This window comes from Anolis sagrei, chromosome 13, assembly GCF_037176765.1.
Source record: "Anolis sagrei isolate rAnoSag1 chromosome 13, rAnoSag1.mat, whole genome shotgun sequence".
In the NCBI taxonomy this organism is placed as follows: Eukaryota; Metazoa; Chordata; class Lepidosauria; order Squamata; family Dactyloidae; genus Anolis; species Anolis sagrei.
In genome coordinates, this window is record NC_090033.1 from 12,130,590 (window position 1) to 12,149,097 (window position 18,508).

The 18,508-nt window shown below is 43.9% G+C and overlaps 2 protein-coding genes across 4 annotated transcripts in view; one reads left to right on the plus strand and one right to left on the minus strand.

Moving 5' to 3' along the window:
* Positions 1-4,090, plus strand: MRPS16 (mitochondrial ribosomal protein S16). Of its 2 annotated transcripts, XM_060758745.2 has the most exons (3): positions 1-160; positions 3,149-3,409; positions 3,712-4,090. In XM_060758745.2, the coding sequence occupies exons 1-3, from the start codon at positions 148-150 to the stop codon at positions 3,834-3,836; spliced, it is 399 nt and encodes a 132-aa protein (XP_060614728.1). In that variant the 5' UTR covers positions 1-147; the 3' UTR covers positions 3,837-4,090. The 2 variants fall into 2 exon arrangements, with proteins under 2 accessions (XP_060614728.1, XP_060614727.1); XM_060758744.2 differs by lacking the exon at positions 1-160 and having other exon boundaries at positions 3,133-3,409.
* Positions 3,948-18,508, minus strand: part of LOC132764710 (putative oxidoreductase YteT) — a 24,138-nt gene continuing 9,577 nt past the window's right edge. The window contains exons 6-14 of one of the 2 annotated variants that reach the window (XM_060758740.2): positions 16,563-16,670; positions 13,829-13,885; positions 12,077-12,207; positions 10,058-10,112; positions 9,801-9,893; positions 9,005-9,139; positions 8,503-8,604; positions 6,468-6,632; positions 3,948-6,234 (exon numbers count right to left, since the gene is read on the minus strand). In XM_060758740.2, coding sequence (XP_060614723.2) covers positions 6,118-6,234; positions 6,468-6,632; positions 8,503-8,604; positions 9,005-9,139; positions 9,801-9,893; positions 10,058-10,112; positions 12,077-12,207; positions 13,829-13,885; positions 16,563-16,670 — 963 coding nt within the window. In that variant the 3' untranslated portion in view covers positions 3,948-6,117. The remainder of the gene's footprint in view (positions 6,235-6,467; positions 6,633-8,502; positions 8,605-9,004; positions 9,140-9,800; positions 9,894-10,057; positions 10,113-12,076; positions 12,208-13,828; positions 13,886-16,562; positions 16,671-18,508) is intronic. The other variant, XM_060758741.2, reaches the window with a different exon arrangement.

An 18,508-nucleotide genomic window follows, 5' to 3' on the forward strand; every position in this document is an offset into this window, starting at 1 on the left:
CTATCGCTGGAGGAGACCGGACGCATGCGCAGTGAGTTCAGCATGGCTGCCTGGTAGCAGGAGGTTGCCAGGAAAGGTCTTTTCAAAGTAACTTCTCGAACCAGCTTCAGAAATATCTGATTCCTTCTCTTCCCCTCGCCCGCCATTATGGTTCAATTAGGTAAGTGGCATTCATTATTCATTTTGCGCATGCGTTGTAATGTATTTTTTGTTTTTAACTCCTTTCTGCTGTGTTTCTCAGTGTTTTTTATAATTGACTAACTTGGGGACCCGGCGCTGCCCGGGTTATTAGAGAAAGTGGGTAATGGCGGTTCTGTATGCCAAATTTGGTCTTTATTGGTATTTGGATAAGTGTTGCTGTGGTTTCAGGAAGTGAGTGAAGGTACTGGAAGTCCCATCATCCATTGTCCGTCCTCCTCCAAACAGCATTGGGATGTAGAGTGGGTCAAGGTGGCTCTGTGTGCCAAGTTTGGTCTTGATCGGACATTAGTAAGGGTTGCAGCAGTCTTGGGAAGGGAGTGGAGGTACTTGAAGTCCCATCATCCATGGTCTGTCCTCATCGAAATTGCACCAGGATGTAGAGTGGGTCATGGGGACTCTGTGTGCCAAGTTTGGTCTTGATCAGTCATTGGCGAGGGTCTCAGTGGTCTCAGGAAGTGAGTGAAGTGACTGCAAGTCCCATCATCCATTGTCAAATTCTTCCAATCCGCACCAGGATGTAGAGTGGGTCATGTGGGCTCTCTGTGTGAATTGTGGTCCTGATCCATTATTGTTGTCAGTTGTAATGGTCTTAGGAAAGGAGTGCAGGTATTGCAAGTCCCATCGTCCATGGTGCATCCTCCTCCAAACGGCACCAGGATGTAGAGTGTGTCATGGAGACTCAGTGTACCAAGTTTGGTCTTTGTCGGTAATTGGATGAGGGTTGCAGTGGTCTCAAGAATTGAACAAAGGTATGGCAAGTCCCATAATCCATGGTCCTTACCTGGCCTTGAAGGAGCTGGGGGTGGTGACGGCCGACAGGGAGCTCTGGCGTGGGCTGGTCCATGAGGTCATGAAGAGTCGGAGACGACTGAACGAATGAAGAACATCATCATCCCTGGCCAAACCACACCAGGGTGTAAAGTGGGTCATGAGAGGTCTATGTGCCAAGTTTGGTCCTGATCAGTCATTGGATGGGGTCAGTAGCGGTCTCAGAAAGTGAGTGATGGTACTGCAAGTCCCATCATCCATGGTCCATCCTCCTCCAAACTGCAGTAGGATGTAGAGTGAGTGATGGATGCTCTGTGTGCCAAGTTTTGTCTGTATTGGTTATTTTCTGACAAGAGTCCCTCGCCTTTTCCTTTCCTCTCTTTGTTATGTCGGAATCTTGGAATTGAGGCTGGCCAATCAGAGACCATATGCAAATTTCCCTCTCTCATGTCTCCGTTTCTGTCATGAATCCTCTTCTCCACCAGGGGCTCCTATTGAAATTTAGTATATTGAAATGGGGTTGCTTTCCAGGCTGTCTGGCCATGTTCAAGAAGCATTCTCCCACATCTATGGCAGGCATCCTCAGAGTTTGTGAAGTCTGTTGGAAACTAGGCAAATGAGGTTTATATATCTGTGGAATGATGTTCAGGGTGGGAGAAAGAAAGAACTCTTGTCTGCCTGAGGCAAGTGTGAATGTTACAATTGGCTACCTTGATTAGCATTTAATGGCCTTGCAGCTTCAAAGCCAGGCTGCTTTCAGCCTGGAGGAATCCTTTGTTGGGGGGTGTTAGCTGGCCCTGATGGTTTCCTGTCTGGAATTCTCCTGTTTTCTAAGTGTTGTTCTTTATTTACTGTTCTGATTTTAGAATTTTTTCACACTAGTAGCCAGATTTTGTTCATTTTCATGGTTTCTTACTTTCTATTGAAATTGCCCACATGCTTCTTGTGGATTTCAATGGCTTCTCTGTGTAGTCTGACATGGTGGTTGTGAGAGTGGTCCAGCATTACTGCATTCTCAAATAATATGCTGTGTCCAGGTTGGTTCATCAGGTGCTAAGCTATGGCTGACTTCTCTGGTTGGATTAGTCTGCAGTGCCTTTCATGTTTCTTAATTCCTGTTTGGGCAATGCTGCTGCGTTTGGTGGCCCCTCTGTAGACTTGTCCACAGCTGCATTGTAAACGGGAGACTCCTGCAGAGGTGAGGGGATCCCTCTTGTCCAGAGCTCAGATGGCCATCTGTCGGGAGGGCTTTGATTGTGTGTCTGTCTGGCAGGATAGGGTTGGACAGGATGGCCTTTGGGGTTCTTTCCAACTCTAGGATTCTATGATTCAGAGTCTGAATGTAGCATTTGTTGAATTTTCTTAGTGGATCTGTAGGTTATGTTTCTTCATCAGCTTCCCTATGTGGTCAGTCAAATTAAAGCCCTGACAGATCATACAAAAAGAATCTGCGAAGCCCACCTCCTTCATGGTGAACTGAACCACCTAAACTGGGCTTTACAGGCCAATGGATACTCCACTACAGAATCAGGAGAACTGCCAGACCAAGAACAAGCCATGAGAGTAGAGACAAAGATCCACCCAGATGACAACTGTTCTTACCATACATCAAGGGAACAATTGACCGCATAGGGAAGCTGATGAAGGAACCATGAAAAAAATATATCTGACTACCAGTATTTAAAAGTAAATAAAGAGCAACACTCTGAAAACAGGGGAATTCCAGACAAGAAACAATCAGGACCAGCTAACACCTCCCAACAAAGGATTTCCCCAGACAGGAAGCAGCCAAGCTGCAAGGCCATTCAGTGCTAATCGAGGTGGTCAATTGCAACATTCAAACTTCCTTCCAACAAACAAAGAGTTCTTTTTCCCACCCTGGACAGCATTCCACAGATACATAAACCCCATTTGCATAGTTTCCAACACACCACACAACCTCATAGATGTGGGCAAAACATCAGGAGAGAATGCTTCTGGAACATGGCCAGACAGCCTGGAAAACACACAGCAACTTGATATATTTATCAATTATAGGCTTCCTTTTCTGTCTTAAAGGAGGCCCTATGCAGCAAACAAGGCTAAACACAGTACGTACATACATACATATTGGCAACATCCAATCCTTCACCTAGCCACAGCCAATCTATTATTATTATTATTATGGTCTTGCTTGCAGGGCGCATTCTCTTGAAGCAGTACTACAACCTCCGCGTCGTCATCCGCTTTGCCCTGGGGGGCTGCGCCAACAGGCCTTACTATCGGATCGTTGCTGCGCACAACAAGCGGGCCAGAGACGGCAAGTACTTGGAGCAGATCGGCTGCTACGACCCGCTTCCCAATGATCACGGGGAGAAGATCGTAGGCTTGAACATTGAGCGGATCAAATACTGGATCGCCAATGGGGCCCTCCTCTCCAAACCTGTGGAAAAGCTTTTAGGTAATCTAGTCTGTGGAAGTGGGAGCCTGTCTGTATAAGTGGACACCCTAGCCATATCCACACATATATATTTTTACTTTTATTATGGATATAAAATATTTGTATTGAGAGAGAGAGCCTTTTTTTGTTACCGAAGCACATTGTATTTTATGGAGGAAAGAATATTATGTTTACCTAGCAGAGTTCTGAATCCCTATTCCCAGATCTGCCTTTCAGCAAACCAGATTCTGGACTGAGTTGCAATTTGTTTACCCAGATCTGGTTCATTATAATGACAATAGGCTGTCCATTTGCTTCCCTAGGGCTCTCTGGATTCTTCCCCCTCCATCCAATGACCATCACAAATGCTGAAAGAGTGAAGAGGCGACAAGCCCGAGAGGCCAAAGGGGCTGCTCTGGAGGAAGAGGTGGCTGCAGTCAAGGAGTGAAACCCAAATGGATGTCTGCAAAGAACTTTCCTCATCCGCTCAAAGGGCAAAAGAACCGCGTCTCCCAGGCTGCAGAAGCAAATCTCAAGTCCCTCAAAGCAGCTCCCGGAGTTCAAAGAGTTACACTTTATTACAACTGAAGGCAGAGGAAGCTTTTCAGAAGATTTAACACATTGGACGGCTCTCTGTACATTTCTTTGTACATCCCTGCAGATTGTGAAATACTAAAAAGGCTATTAAAAACATGATACTGAGATTTTATTTAAAAAAAAAGACTGCACTCATTTACGCGTTCCTTAAAAGTTTGGTAGGGAGTTCATATTCTTTATGGTACAAGATCCATTTCAAACATTGCTTTTATCGGGTTACTGTGAGTTTTCCAGGCTATATGGCCATATTCCAGCAGCATTCTCTCCTGATGTTTCACTCACATCTATGGTCGGCATCCTCAGAGCTTGTGAGGTCTATTGGAAGCTAGGTATAACAAAAGACGCGAGGCTGGAGACGTATTAATATTATGTCCGGGCAGGATGGATCTTCCCAGAGGTTTATTTATTTAGAGCTTTTATATACCGGTCTTCTTGACCTCTAGCAGGGACTCAGGCCGCTTTACAACATGATTCAAAAACAGTAGTTTAAAAACATCACACCATATAACACACTAATACAAAAATACATTAAAAGCAATCATATAATTACATAAAGCCAAATTGTCCAAAAGAAATTACAATTCATTACCATCCGTCTGTGTGGTCAGAAGTTCTTGACTCACTCATCAAATGCTAAATTCCAGAGCCAAGTTTTCACCAATTTTCTAAAAGTCAGGAGAGAAGGGACAGTTCTAATCTCCAGTGGGAAAGAGTTCCAGAGCCGAGGGGCCACCACCAAGAAGGCCCTGTCTCTTGTCCCCACCAGACACACCTGCGAGGATGGTGGGACCAAGAGCAGGGCCCCTCCAGAAGATCTTAACAACCTTGATGGTTCATAGGGGAGAATCCGTTTGGACAGGTTAAAACAGACAACTAACCACTCCTGAGAGGTACAAAAAGCGTGACTTGTTACGTAAGTACTTCAGCTTGATTGGTTGCTTGAACAGTTCTCTTCACTTTGTTCTAGACAGAGCTAACCAAACAGAATTTAACGGTTAGTAACAAAACCCTCGCTCTATTTCAGAGAATAGTGATGAGTCTGACTAGCCTATCTAGGTAGCCCCTGGGTTGTTAACTAACTCTACCCTAGAGTTCTTCCTGTTAACCAACCCAGCCTGGAGAGCCAATCTCTTGTGCTAACTCTCACAAGAGATCAGACTGCTGTCTGACCTTTTTCCAGAAAACGATAACTGGGAAAACTTATTGACTCGAGTATAAGCCGAGGGTGGGAAATGCACCAGCTACTGGTAAATTTCAAAAAAAATAAATAGATACCAATAAAATTATATTAATTGGTGGGTTTAGAATGCTCTTTGATTGTAAGTGAACTATAAATCCCAGCAACTACAACTCCCAAATGACAAAATCATTTTTTTTTAGTGGAGGACATACATTGGGTTGTTAGGTGTCTTGTGTCCAAATTTGGTGTCAATTCCCCCAGTGGTTTTTGAGTTCTGTTAATCCCACAAACTGACATTACATTTTTATTTATACAGATTCGCTCCACCCCCATTGGCTCTGCTTACCATTAGCTCCACCCATCTTTGGCTCTGCTTACCATTAGGTCCACCCACTATTTGCTCTGCCTACAGTTAGCTCCACCCACCATAAACCCAAGAACTAATAGGTGGGGCTAACCTATAGCCCAAAAAAACATACAACAACCCAGTTGCAACATTCGCCAAATTGCAACATTCACACAAAAATTCTTTCTCCCACCCTGGACATTATTCCACAGATGTATAAACCCTATTTTCCTAGTTTCCAACAGACCTCACAACCTCTGAGGATGCTTGCCATAGATGCAGGAGAAATGTCAGGAGAGAATGCTTCTGGAACATGGCCAGAGAGCCTAGAAAAATCACAGCAACCCAGTGAGCTGCTCAGTGTGCATTATAACATAAAAACATTAGACCATTAAAATGCATCGATGGCTAAGATTCAAATCATTAACATAATGTGTACCAATAGAATATAAATTGGTTTAGCTGTGTTATACTATTGCATTGAATGCCTGTGTGTGCCATTGCAAACCTTTGGCAATTTTGGTCCACATTCAAAAGCACATTCTGATCCAAAGTGACTCTGGAATATTCCCAGAGAGGTATTAATAGCAGCTCAAGGTCTCCTTTTCATGGTTCAAGGAATACAACCCGGTTTTCCCTCCGGGATTTCTCTGCTTCGAATACGAGGAGGTGAGAATGCAAGGTGTCTTCTGGACCGGTCTGGATCAGAGATGGATTATTCTCCTGCGAGGAAAAAAAAAACGAATGCAAACAAAAGTTTAGAACTTGAGGAAGAACAAGGGCCAGCTTTCCATGCAAGGCAGTCTTTAAGTAGCTTGCATTTAGAATACATGCCAGGAGGTTGATATTCCCATTTCCTTGCATGTTGGATCTTCCTTACAGTTAGCTTCCAACCACTTCTTGGAAACCAGAGGGTCACAAAAAGAATTGAAGCAGGAAAGGTTGGGGAAACGTACGGCTACAGCCGAAACAAAGGTCTCTATCAGGTAGAAGTCGGCACCATCATGGCCACTCAAACTCGCCGGGACGGAAGAGGCCTTGTCCGGAGAAAAGGTGGTCGTCGTCTTCTCCAGGAAACGGAAGACTTCCACCGGCCCGCCACCTTCGCAGCGGAGCTCTCCCTGAAAAAGGCGGGTTTTATGGCTAAAGTGCAGTGGAGCTGGTCTCTAGACTTCATGGATGATGCAAATATTGTTGCAGGCCTTCAGGTTATTTCTGGGGTTTTCTGCTATTGGTTTTGTTCAGAGTGAGGCTGAGAGAGTGTGACTTGCCCAAGGTACCTTTCCATGGCCAAAAGGGTCTCCCAGGATCCTAATCCAACACTCAAACCACGATGGGACCCGGTCTTCGATGAAAGGCTCTTGACTGATGGAAAAGTGGGCAGGGACTGGTGGATGGGGCTAACAGTGGGTGGAAATAATGGTAGGCAGAGCAAATAGTGGATGGAGCTAATGGTAAGCAGAGCCGATGGTGTGTGGAGCTAATGGTAGATGGAGCCAACGGTGGGTAGAGCTAATAGTAAACAGAGCCAATGGTGTGTGGAGCTAATGGTAGATGGAGCCAACAGTGGGTGGAGCTAATGGTAAGTAGAGCCAACAGTGGGTAGAGCTAATGGTCAGTAGAGCCAATGGTGGGTGGAGCTATTAGTAAGCAGAGCCAATGGTGGGTGGAGCTAGTGGTAAGCAGAGCCAAAGATGGGTGGAGCTAATGTTAGGTGGAGCCAACAGTGGGTGGAGCTAATGGTGGGTGGAGCCAACAGTGGGTGGAGCTAATAGTAAGTAGAGCCAACGGTGGGTGGAGCTAATGTTAGGTGGAGCCAACAGTGGGTGGAGCTAATAGTAAGTAGAGCCAACGGTGGGTAGAGCTAATGTTAGGTGGAGCCAACAGTGGGTGGAGCTAATGGTAAGTAGAGCCAACGGTGGGTGGAGCTAATGGTAAGTAGAGCCAACGGTGGGTGGAGCTAATGGTAAGTAGAGCCAATGATGGGTAGAGCTAATGTTAGGTGGAGCCAACAGTGGGTGGAGCTAATGGTAAGTAGAGCCAATGGTAGGTGGAGCTAATGGTAGGTAGAGCCAATGGTGGTTGGAGCTAATGTTAGGTGGAGCCAACAGTGGGTGGAGCTAATGGTAAGTAGAGCCAATGGTAGGTGGAGCTAATGGTAGGTAGAGCCAATGGTGGTTGGAGCTAATGGTAAGTAAAGTCAATGGTGGGTGAAGCCAATGGTAAACAGAGCCAACAGTGGGTGGAGCTAATCGTAAACAGAGCCAACGGTGGGTGGAGCAAACGGTAGGTGGAACTAATAGATGTAGTTAACAGGCAGAGTCAAAGGTCAGTGGAGCTAATGATAGACAGAGCCAATGGTAGTTGACAGTAACCAGAACTAATAGGTGGAGCTCACATGCGGAGCCAATGGTGGGTAGAGCTAATGATAAGCAGTCAATGGTGGCTGGAGCTAATAATAGACAGAGCCAGTAGTGGGTGGAACTAATAGGTGGAGCCAATGGTGGGTGGAGGAAACAATAGGCAGAGCCAATAGTAGGCAGAGCCAATGGTGAATGGAATTGATAGTAGGTGAAGCCAACAGTATGTGGTGACAACAGTAGGCGCAGCCAAGGCTGCACTGTAATTCCACTGTCCAAACACCATGAGAAATACATTTATTTAGAGCTAATGGTTTGAATCAATTATTAATTGCAAGTAAAGTAGATCTCATGGAAATAATTTAATACTGATTTCATGGATCATTCTTGGCTTGGCCAAATTTGCTTCCCGTAATCCAAGTCTCAATGAAAGCCCATGTGACTAGCAGATTCTCGGTGATTTAATTAGATATATCCCGACCCCCAAAACAAGTCCTACTGAGTTAAAATAGGGCTTGGTTCCAGTTAAGTGCATACGGTCATCTACCTGGAAGTAAGTCCCATAAAAAGACCCTTTTTATCCCTAATTTTAAATATATATATATATTAAAAATGTTGTGCATAGAATTACTTTTGTTCCATAGATGGTGGTTTTTCGCATGCCTAATTTCTCGGTGAAGGCAACCATCGTAAAGCCAACAGTAGCTCCTCCTTCAAATTCCATATTGACAACCTGGAAAGAAATATTATTATTATTATTATTATTATTATTATTATTATTATTAAAAGATACAATTTAATTTCTACACAATATGAAAAAATAAAAGAGAATGAAGCCTTATTTTATTGTTATTATTATTATTATTAGATGTTAAAATTTATTTTAATTGAATATCTAAAAACAATCCAAACTTACTTTAAAAATTAAAATGGAATTAAATCTTATTTATTTTGCCAGCTGCTTCAGAGTTCCAGTTAACAGAGAGTCAACTAGAACCACAAAATCCTCAAGTTGGGACCCCTAAAGGCCATCTAGTCCCACCTTCTGCCAGGCAGGACACAATCAAAGCCCTCCCGACAGATGGCTATCCAGCTTCTGCTTTAAAATCTCCAGAGACGTAAATGTCACATACCTGGTTGGTGACAACGTCGTTGTCGCACTGGTAAACACACCTTCCATAAGGGCCATGCCTCAAGGCGTCCGCCAGGGATTCAATATCGTATACGCCGTCACTGCAAACGACGGACACTGGCCAATCAAAGTAGCCCTAGAATCAAGGAGTCAAAAAACTGGAAAGGGGCTCAGGGAGCGTATCTACACTGCTGAACGAATGCAGCTTGACTCTCTTTACCTCCCAAGGCTCCACGCTATAGGACCCTGGGAGTTGTAGTTTGGTGAGACCTTATAAAACTGTAACTCCCACTGGGTTGCTGTGAGTTTTCCAAGCTGTCTGGACAAGTTCCAGAGCATTCTCTCTTGATGTTTTGCCCACATCTATGGCAGTCATCCTCAGAGGTTGTGAGGTCTGTTGGAAACTAGACAAAGGAGGTTTACCAGTATTTAAAAACTGTAAAATCAGGATAGTAAATAAAGAGCAAAACTCAAAAAACAGGGGAATTCCAGACAGGAAACAATCAAGGCTAGCTAATACCTTCCAACAAAGGATTCCCCCCAGGCAGGAAGCAGCCAGGCTTTGAAGCTGCAAGTTAATCAAAGTGGCCAATGGAAACATTCACACTTGCTCCAACAGTCAAGAGTTCTTTCTCCCACCCTGGACATTCCACAAATATATAAATCCCACTTGCCATAGATGTGGGCAAAACATCAGGAGAGCATGCTTCTGGAACATTGCCACACAGCCCTGAAAACTCACAGCAACCCAGTGATTCTGGCCATGAAAGCCTTTGACAACACATATAATCTCCCACCTTTTTTGCTGGCTCCATGTAGATCTTCTGAGCAGAATACGGGCAGGTTTGCTCTACCGAACAATCCCAACAGCGGCTGGATGCTCCTTTGGGCTGAAATAATAATATTTAAAAATAGGTAAAGTTTCCATTTGTTAACATTTTAGAATACTTTCAGAATCACACCTAAAGGAAACAAACTATTTCCTCCCTTAACTATTTAATTCCCTTAAAATCTTTTGGGCCTGATTGGCATAGGATAGGAAAATCCAACAAACCTGGTGCTCTTTTGTGAAATGGGAGACATTCCCAAAAGAGGACACTTTCAAACATCTGGAAGAAAAGACGGGGGAAAGGGAGCTGCAATCACTTTGCTCTAGGGTCCAGGACAGGGATCCCCAAACTACGGCTCGCGGGCTGGACCCCCAAAGCTGTTTGCCTGGCCCTCACTCTAAATGTTAAGATTGTCGCCGCCATTCACACCCTCTTCTTGCTCCTTAACCCACCTTTCAGTTCCTTTCCTATCTCTACATTCCTCCAAAAGGAAAGGAAAGGGGAAGGGGAAAGGGAGAGTGAAGGGAAGGAAGAGGGATTGAAGGGAGAGGAAAGGGAGAGGGAACGGGAAGGAAGGGGAGAGGCATAGGGAAGGCAATGGAGGGAAAAGAGAAAAGGAGAGGGAGAGGGAAGGGAAAGAGAGAGGGAACAGGGAGGAAAGGGAGAGGGATGATATAAAGGAATGTATAATATATCCCACACTAATGTGTTAGGATTTTTTTTAAAGTATTTGAGGTAAACTTTTCCCACTCCTGCCCTCACAGCTTTTCCCACTAGCTCCCAAAATAACTGTTTGTGAAGAGGCTTTTCTGTAGTAACAAGATGTTAAAAATGCTGGAACTATCACAAAGGCTTGATGATTGAATGATGCACAGTAGAGATCTTTTGAAAGTTAAATAGAACAAGATTTATGTATAAAAACAGACAACAAACTACTTCTGAGAGGTACAAAAAGCGTGACTTGTTACAAAAGTACTTCAGTTTGGTGGTTGCTTGAATACGTCTCTTCACTTGGGTACAGACAGATCTAACCAAACAGATTCTGACTGTTAGTACCAAAAACCCTCACTCTACTTCAGAGAAATAGTAATGAGTTCTGACTAACCTATCCTAGGTAGTCCCTGGGTTATTAACTAACTCTACCCTAGAGTTCTTCCTGCTAACTAACCCAGCCTAGAGAGAGATAATCTCTTGTGCTAACTCCCACAAGAAATCAGGTTGCTGTCTGACCTTTTTCCTGTCAGCACACAGCACTATCTGACACAGACACTCTCTCCCTGAAAACCAAGTTTCAAAAACACTTCTTCACACACCAGTTCTCAACTCTCCCTGAAGCTGAAATCTTTTCCCTCCTAAGATTTGGCTCCTCCCATCTGCTCTGGCCAATCCTAGGAGACTTCCAAACTCGTCCCATCTTCTAACTATCCTCACTCAAGATGGCTGCCTCCCTGGCTTCCACTCCCAAAATGGAGGTTTGCCATACTATAATCCAGGCTTCCTTTCCGGCCTACAAGGTAAGATCCACTACAGATGGCAATGGAGAGGAAGGGAAAAATGAGAGGGTGAGGGAAGGGAAAGGGAGGGGAAAGGAAGAGGGGAAGAGAAGGAGAGGGGAAGAGAGAGGGAAGGGAAAGAGAGGGAAAGGGAGCGGGAAGAAAAGGGAGAGAGAGAGGGAAAAGAAGGGAAGGAAAGGGGGAGGGAAAGGAAAGGGAGAGATAGAGAGGAGGGAGAGGGAAAGGCAGAGGGAAGGAAAAGGAAGGGAGAGGGAAGAGAAGGAAAAGAAAGGGAAAGGGAGAGGGAAGGGAGAGGGAAAGAAAGGGGGAAGGAAAGGGAGAGGGAAAGGAAAGGGGAGATAGAGGGGAGGGAGAGGGAAAGGCAGAGGGAAGGGAAGGGAAGGGAGAGGGAAGAGAAGGAAAGGGAGAGGGAAGGGAGAGGGAGAGGGAAAGAAAGGGAGAAGGAGAGGGAAGAGGGAGGGAAGGGAGAGGGAAGGGAGAGGGAAGAGAAGGAAATGAGAAGGAAGGGAAGTAAAGGGAGAGGGAAGTAAAGGGAAAGGAAGGGAAGAGAAGAGGGAAGGGGAGAGGTAGGAAAAAGAGAGGGAAGGAGAAAAGGAATTTTAAAAGATAGGAAACGAGGGAAGGGAAGAAACTAAGGAAGCAAAAAAGATAGAGAAAAGAGAGGGAATGAGAAAAAAGAAGAAAGAAAGAAACTATAGTCTGGCCCCCAACCTCCTTGCTTTGAGTTACCTTTTGTCCCCCATCCAGAAATTAATGAGATCGAGATCATGGCACGATTTTGCCAGCAAGGAGAAGGAGCTTTCCGCTTCGTTCCGCCAGTTCCCACGCACGAAGGAGTGTGCAAAATGCCAGAATCCCACCTGGACGGAAGGAAGGAAGGAAGGAAGGAAGGAAGGAAGGAAGGAAGGAAGGAAAGGATGGGTTGCTGTGATTTTTCCGAGCTGTCTGACCAAGTTCCAGAAGCATTCTCTCCTGACGTATCACCCACATCTATGGCAGGCATCAGAGATTGTGAGGTCTGTTGGAAACGAGGCAAGTGGGGTTTATATCCCTGTGGAATGATGTCGAGGGTGTGAGAAGGAACTCTTATCAGTTTGAAGCAATTGGCCAGCTTGATTAGCATTGAATGGCCTGCTGCTTCAAAGCCTGGATGCTTCCTGCCCAGGAGGTGTTAGCTGGCCCTGATTATTTCCTGTCACAGATTCCCCGTTGTTTTTTTTTTAATGCTGCCCTTTATTTACTGTCCTAATTTTAGAGTTTTACAATAGTGACAGCCAGATTTGGAGCCAAGAAGAAGAATAACTGAACAAGTTCCTGGACCACTTCAACCACATCCACCCTAACATCCAGTTCACCATGGAAAAAGGAAATGAAGGGAAACTGCCATTTCTAGATGTCCTAGTTATCCGCAAACCCAATCAACAGTTGGGCCGCACAGTTTACAGATAATCACACATGGATAGATACCTACATAAAAACTCCAACCATCACCCAAGTCAAAAAAGAAGCAGCCAGGCTTTGATGCTGCAAGGCTATTCAGTGCTAATCAAGGCCAAAGTGTGAATGTGGCCAATGGCAACATTCACACTTGCCTCCAGCAGACCAGAGTTCTTTCCCCCACCCTTTCTACAGATATATAAACCCCACTTATGTAGTTTCCAACAGACCTCACAACCTCTGGGGATGACGGCTATAGATATGGGCAAAATATCAGGAGAGAATGTTTCTGGAACATGGCCAGACAGGCTGGAAAGCTCACAGCAACCCAGAATTAAACATCAATGGTAAAAATAATATTATTATAAAATATAAAATAAAAACATATAAAATTATTATTATTATTATTATTATTATTATTATTATTTGAAACACAAGATGAGTCCACAGCAGACACTCTGCTGGCTGTTGAATTGGATCACACATCAGACACTTCCCAAGTTTTTAGGGCAATTATTATTATTATTATTATTATTATTATTATTAGAAACACAACAAGATGAGTCCACAGCAGACACTCTGCTGGCTGTTGAATTGGATCACACATCAGACACTTCCCAAGTGTCTAGGACAATTATTATTATTATTATTATTATTATTATTTGAAACACAACAAGATGAGTCCACAGCAGACACTCTGCTGGCTGTTGTAGTGGATCACACGTCAGACACTTCCCAAGTGTCTAGGACAATTATTATTATTATTATTATTATTATTATTATTATTATTATTTGAAACACAACAAGATGAGTCCACAGCAGACACTCTGCTGGCTGTTGAATTGGATCACACATCAGACACTTCCCAAGTGTCTAGGACTGTGTGATGTATTGGCGAATAATGCATGCAGATCCCAGTAAGGTGGCCTTCTGCAGCTGGCAGATGGTAATTTTGTCAGCACCGATTGTGTTTAAGTGCAGGCCAAGGTCTTTAGGCACTGCAACCAGTTGTTGTTGTTGTGTAATGCATTAATGGCACTTTACCGGTTCCAAGTGCTGAATGTGGCAGATATCTCCGATGAGTCCTGAATCCAGCAGCTCCTAAGAGGCAAATAAAAACGAGAATGTAGATTGTAAACACGTCTCGCACCTGCAAAATTGCAATGGCTTTCTACAGCTTATCAAATGCACAAAGTACCAAAATACAGGCCTACAAATCTTACCCCTCCCAAAAATAATTTTGACCTCAACCCTGTCCTGGACCTATATATAAGATCAACTTATACATGAATATATGTGGTAACTACTTAATAATAATAATAATAATAATAATAATAATAAATGAAATGGACTTATACATGAGTATATACGGTAAATTTGGCCCCAAAACCTACCCTTGAAGTTATATATGATATTTACCTATACTTGGGCATGTACAGTAATCACATAGAAATTAACGTTATACTTGAACATGTTTATTTATTTATTTCCTCTATATCTATCTATCTATCTATCTATCTATCTATCTATCTATCTATCTATACACACACCCCGCCCTTCTTACCACAAAGGGGACTCAGAGTGGCTTACAGTTTACATGCCACATAAAACAGACATACAAATAACATAAATACATTAAAAGCCATACAGTTAAAAGCATCTAAACATTAAAAGCAATTACTGAAACCAAACAGGCATGCCCAAGGACACCTTCTGAGAATAGCCCTCTAGGAAGGACTGGGGCCTCTGCAAATCAGTACCTCCCAAACCCATTTCTGCGAGGCGTCCCAGGATACTGTGGTCTATGGTATCGAAGGCTACTGAGACGTCCAGGAGAACAAACACAGATTCATCCACTAAGGCAACCAAGGCTTTTTCAGTTCCTAAAGTCAGACTGAGCTGAATCCAGATAATCAGTTTCCTCCAAGAACACTTGGAGTTGCGAGGCCACCACACAAATATATGCAGTAATTTGGACCTATGACTTATACACAAGACCAGCCTATATGTGAGTATATATTATAACCACTCAGAAATGAAATCTACTTAATATGTTGAATATACATGGTGACTTTGGCCATAAAGTCTACCCTTGTAATTACTTACTTACTTAGGCGCTCCCTCAATGTCTGAGTAGGATGTTCTTCCAAGATCAGTTCTCTCGTGGGTCCGTAGGTGACTATGGAACCCTATTCTTGATCTGCATCTCCCGCATTGAGGGCATTGGTTTCCAGGTAGTCTCGGTTGGGGTTGGCTTGATGCGCCTTCCTCTTGGCACGTTTCTCTCTTTCGCTCTCCATTTGTACCTCTTCAAATTCTACAGCACTGCTGGTCACAGCTGACCTCCTGCTGGAGCACCCAAGAGCCAGGGCTTCCCAGTTCTCAGTGTCTATGCCAGAGTTTTTAAGGTTGGCTTTGAGTCCATCTTTCAATCTCTTTTCCTGTCCTCCAACATTCAATTTTCCGTTCTTGAGTTCAGAGTAGAGCAACTGCTTTGGGAGACAGTGGTCGGGCATCCGGACAACGTGGCCGGTCCTCTGCCAACGTGGCAGAGGACCATCACTTCAATGCTGGTGGTCTTTGCTTCTTCCAGCACGCTGATGCTTGTCCGCCTGTCTTCCCAAGAGATTTGCAGGATTTTCCAGAGGCAGTGCTGATGGAATCGTTCCAGAAGTTGCATGTGACATCTGTAGACAGTCCACGTCTCGCAGACATATAGAAGGGTTGGGAGGAGAATAGCTTTATAAACAAACCCCTTGGTATCCCTACGGATTTCCTGGTCCTCAAACACCCTCTGCTTCATTCGGAAAAAGGCTGCACTCGCAGAGCTCAGGTGGTGTTGAATTTCAGTGTCAATGTTGACGTCTGTAGACAGTCCTCATCTCGCAGACATATAGAAGGGTTGGGAGGAGAATAGCTTTATAAACAAACCCCTTGGTATCCCTACGGATTTCCTGGTCCTCAAACACCCTCTGCTTCATTCGGAAAAAGGCTGCACTCGCAGAGCTCAGGCGGTGTTGAATTTCAGTGTCAATGTTGACGTCTGTAGACAGTCTACATCTCGCAGGTGTATAGCAGGGTTGGGAGGACCATAGCTTATAAACAAGCCCCTTGGCATCCCTATGGATGTCCCTGTCCTCAAACACTCTCTGATTCATTTGGAAATAAAAGCTGCACTTGCAGAGCTCAGGCAGAGTATTGTATTTTGGTGTCAATGTTGACTTTGGTGGAGAGGTGGCTGCCAAGGGAGCGGAAATAATCAACATTTTCTAATGTTACACCCTTAAGCTGTATTTCTGGCATTGGAGAAGGATTGGCTGGTGACTGCTGGAAGAGCACTTTGGTTTTCTCGATGTTCAATGACAGGCTGAGCTTCTCATATGCTTTGCAGGTTGGCGAACCCACTGGACGCGGCAGTTTAGGGGTAAGAGAGGCAGACTATGTTTAGGGCACCTTTTGGGTTTAACACAACGACCTGTGGCTTCTCAATCTGTTTCAGCCTTCTTCCGCTTTCACAGCCTCGATGGACTGTCACCTTGTCGTGGTGAGGGGGCTTGTGTGTTCCAATGAGCCTGCGGGCACAACAAATGGAGTCATGTACTCCCAGGAATGGCCGCAAGGGAGGTTCCAGACCAAGCACAGTCCAAAGACCTCAACGGCAGAGCAGGCGGAGGATAACATGGTACGTGTTACAACCCTTGTAATGAAGTCAACTTATACACACACACACACACACACACAGAGAGGTTGCTGTCACCATCAATGCTGGATGTCATACCTTGATTTTCAGGGCAACCGGGTGGTAGCGCAGGACGTGGCACACTGCAAGGATGGCATTGCCGGTTTTACAAGCCTGGACTATTTCTTTGCAGTCTTCTGGGGTGGTCTAATAAAAGAAAACAAGAAAATCATGAACCACCATATCAGCCAAGTTATTATTTTAAGTATTTTATGTGTTTTAGCAATGTTTTAGCCGTGAGAGGAGTGGCGGGCAAGAAATAAAATTATTATTATTATTATCATTATCATTATTATTTGATACACAAGATGAGTCCACAGCAAACAAGATCACTCTGCTGGCTGTTGTATTGGATCGCATGTCGGACACTTCCCAAGTGTCTAGGACTGTGTGATGTAAATAATGCATGCAGATCCGAGTAGGGTGGCCTCTTGCAGCTGACAGATTGTAATTTTGTCAATGCCGATTGTGTTTAAGTGCAGGCCAAAGTCTTTAGGCACTGCACCCAGTGTGCCAATCACCACTGGGACCACCTTGACTGGCTTGTGCCAGAGTCTTTGCAGTTTGATCTTTAAATCTTCATATCATGTCAGCTTTTCCAGATGTTTCTCTTCAATCCCGCTGTCACCTGGGATTGCAACATCGACGATCCGTACTTTGTTTTTTAACACGATAGTGAGGTCAGGAGTCTTGTGCTCTAAAACTCTGTCAGTCTGAATACGGAAGTCCCAGAGTAGCTTGACGTGTTCATTCTCTGTAATTTTTTCCGGCTTGTGATCCCACCAGTTCTTTGTCTCAGGCAGATGGTATTTGTGTCACAAGTTCCAATGAATCATCTGAGCAATGGTGTTGTGCCTCTGCTTGTAGTCTGTCTGCGCAATCTTCTTGCAGCAGCTGAGGATGTGATCTCTTGTTACATCTGCTTCCTTGCAGATTCTACACTTGGGATCTGTCGTCGACTTTTCAATTCTGGCTTCTATTATTATTATTATTATTATTATTATTAGAAACACAACAAGATTAGTACACAGCAAACAAGATCATTATGCTGGCTGTTGTACTGGATCACACGCTGGACACTTTCCAAGTGTTTAGGACTGTGTAATGTATCGGCTATTATTATTATTATTAGAACTGGGACTGGAAACGGGCTGCTTTGGTCCTGATCCTGGGTGTGTGTGTAAAATAATATTAATAGTAATAATAATAATAAAATAGAATAATAAAATAATAAAATATACACAGTAATAATATAACGTATTATTATATATCTATAAAATAATCTAAAATGTAATAATAGAGCAATTAAATAGAAAAATAATAATATATCATATATAATAATAATTATAATAATTATATAATATATAATAATATAAAATGTAATAATAACAGAATTAACAGTGTTTCTCAACCTGGGGGTCGGGACCCCTGAAGAGGTCGCAAAGGGATGTCAGAGAGGTCACCATCGGAAAACACAGCATTTTCTGTTGGTCATGGGGATTCTGTGTGGGAAGTTTGGCCCAATTCTATCATTGGTGGGGTTCAGAAGGCGTTTTAATTGTAGGTGAACTATACATCCCAGCAACTACAACTCCCAAATGTCAATTTTCCCCAAACTCCACCAGAGTTCACATTTGGGCATATTGATTATCATGCCAAGCTTGGTCCAGATCCATCATTGTTTTGAGTCCACAGTGCTCTCTGGATGCAGGTGAACTACAACTTCCAAACCAACCAAACAAGCATTTTCTATTGGTCATGAAAGTACTGTGTGCCAAGTTTGGCTCAATTCCATCATTGGTGGAGTTCAGAATGCTCTTTGATTGTAGGTGAACTATAAATCCCAGCAACTACAACTCCCAAATGACAAATCAATCCCACCCCTACAACCCCATCAGTATTCAAATTCGGGAGTATTGGATATTTGTTTCCTCCACCACAAAAATCTAAGTGCTTCTGCCTCTCTCCATTGGTGTGGAATTTGC

Coding starts and splice junctions, on each gene's coding strand:
- MRPS16 (XM_060758744.2), top strand. CDS start 3,133: ATGGTCTTGCTTGCAGGGCGCATTCTCTTGAAGCAGTACTACAACCTC. Junction 3,410..3,711: donor ACCTGTGGAAAAGCTTTTAG/GTAATCTAGTCT, acceptor TTGCTTCCCTAG/GGCTCTCTGGATTCTTCCCC.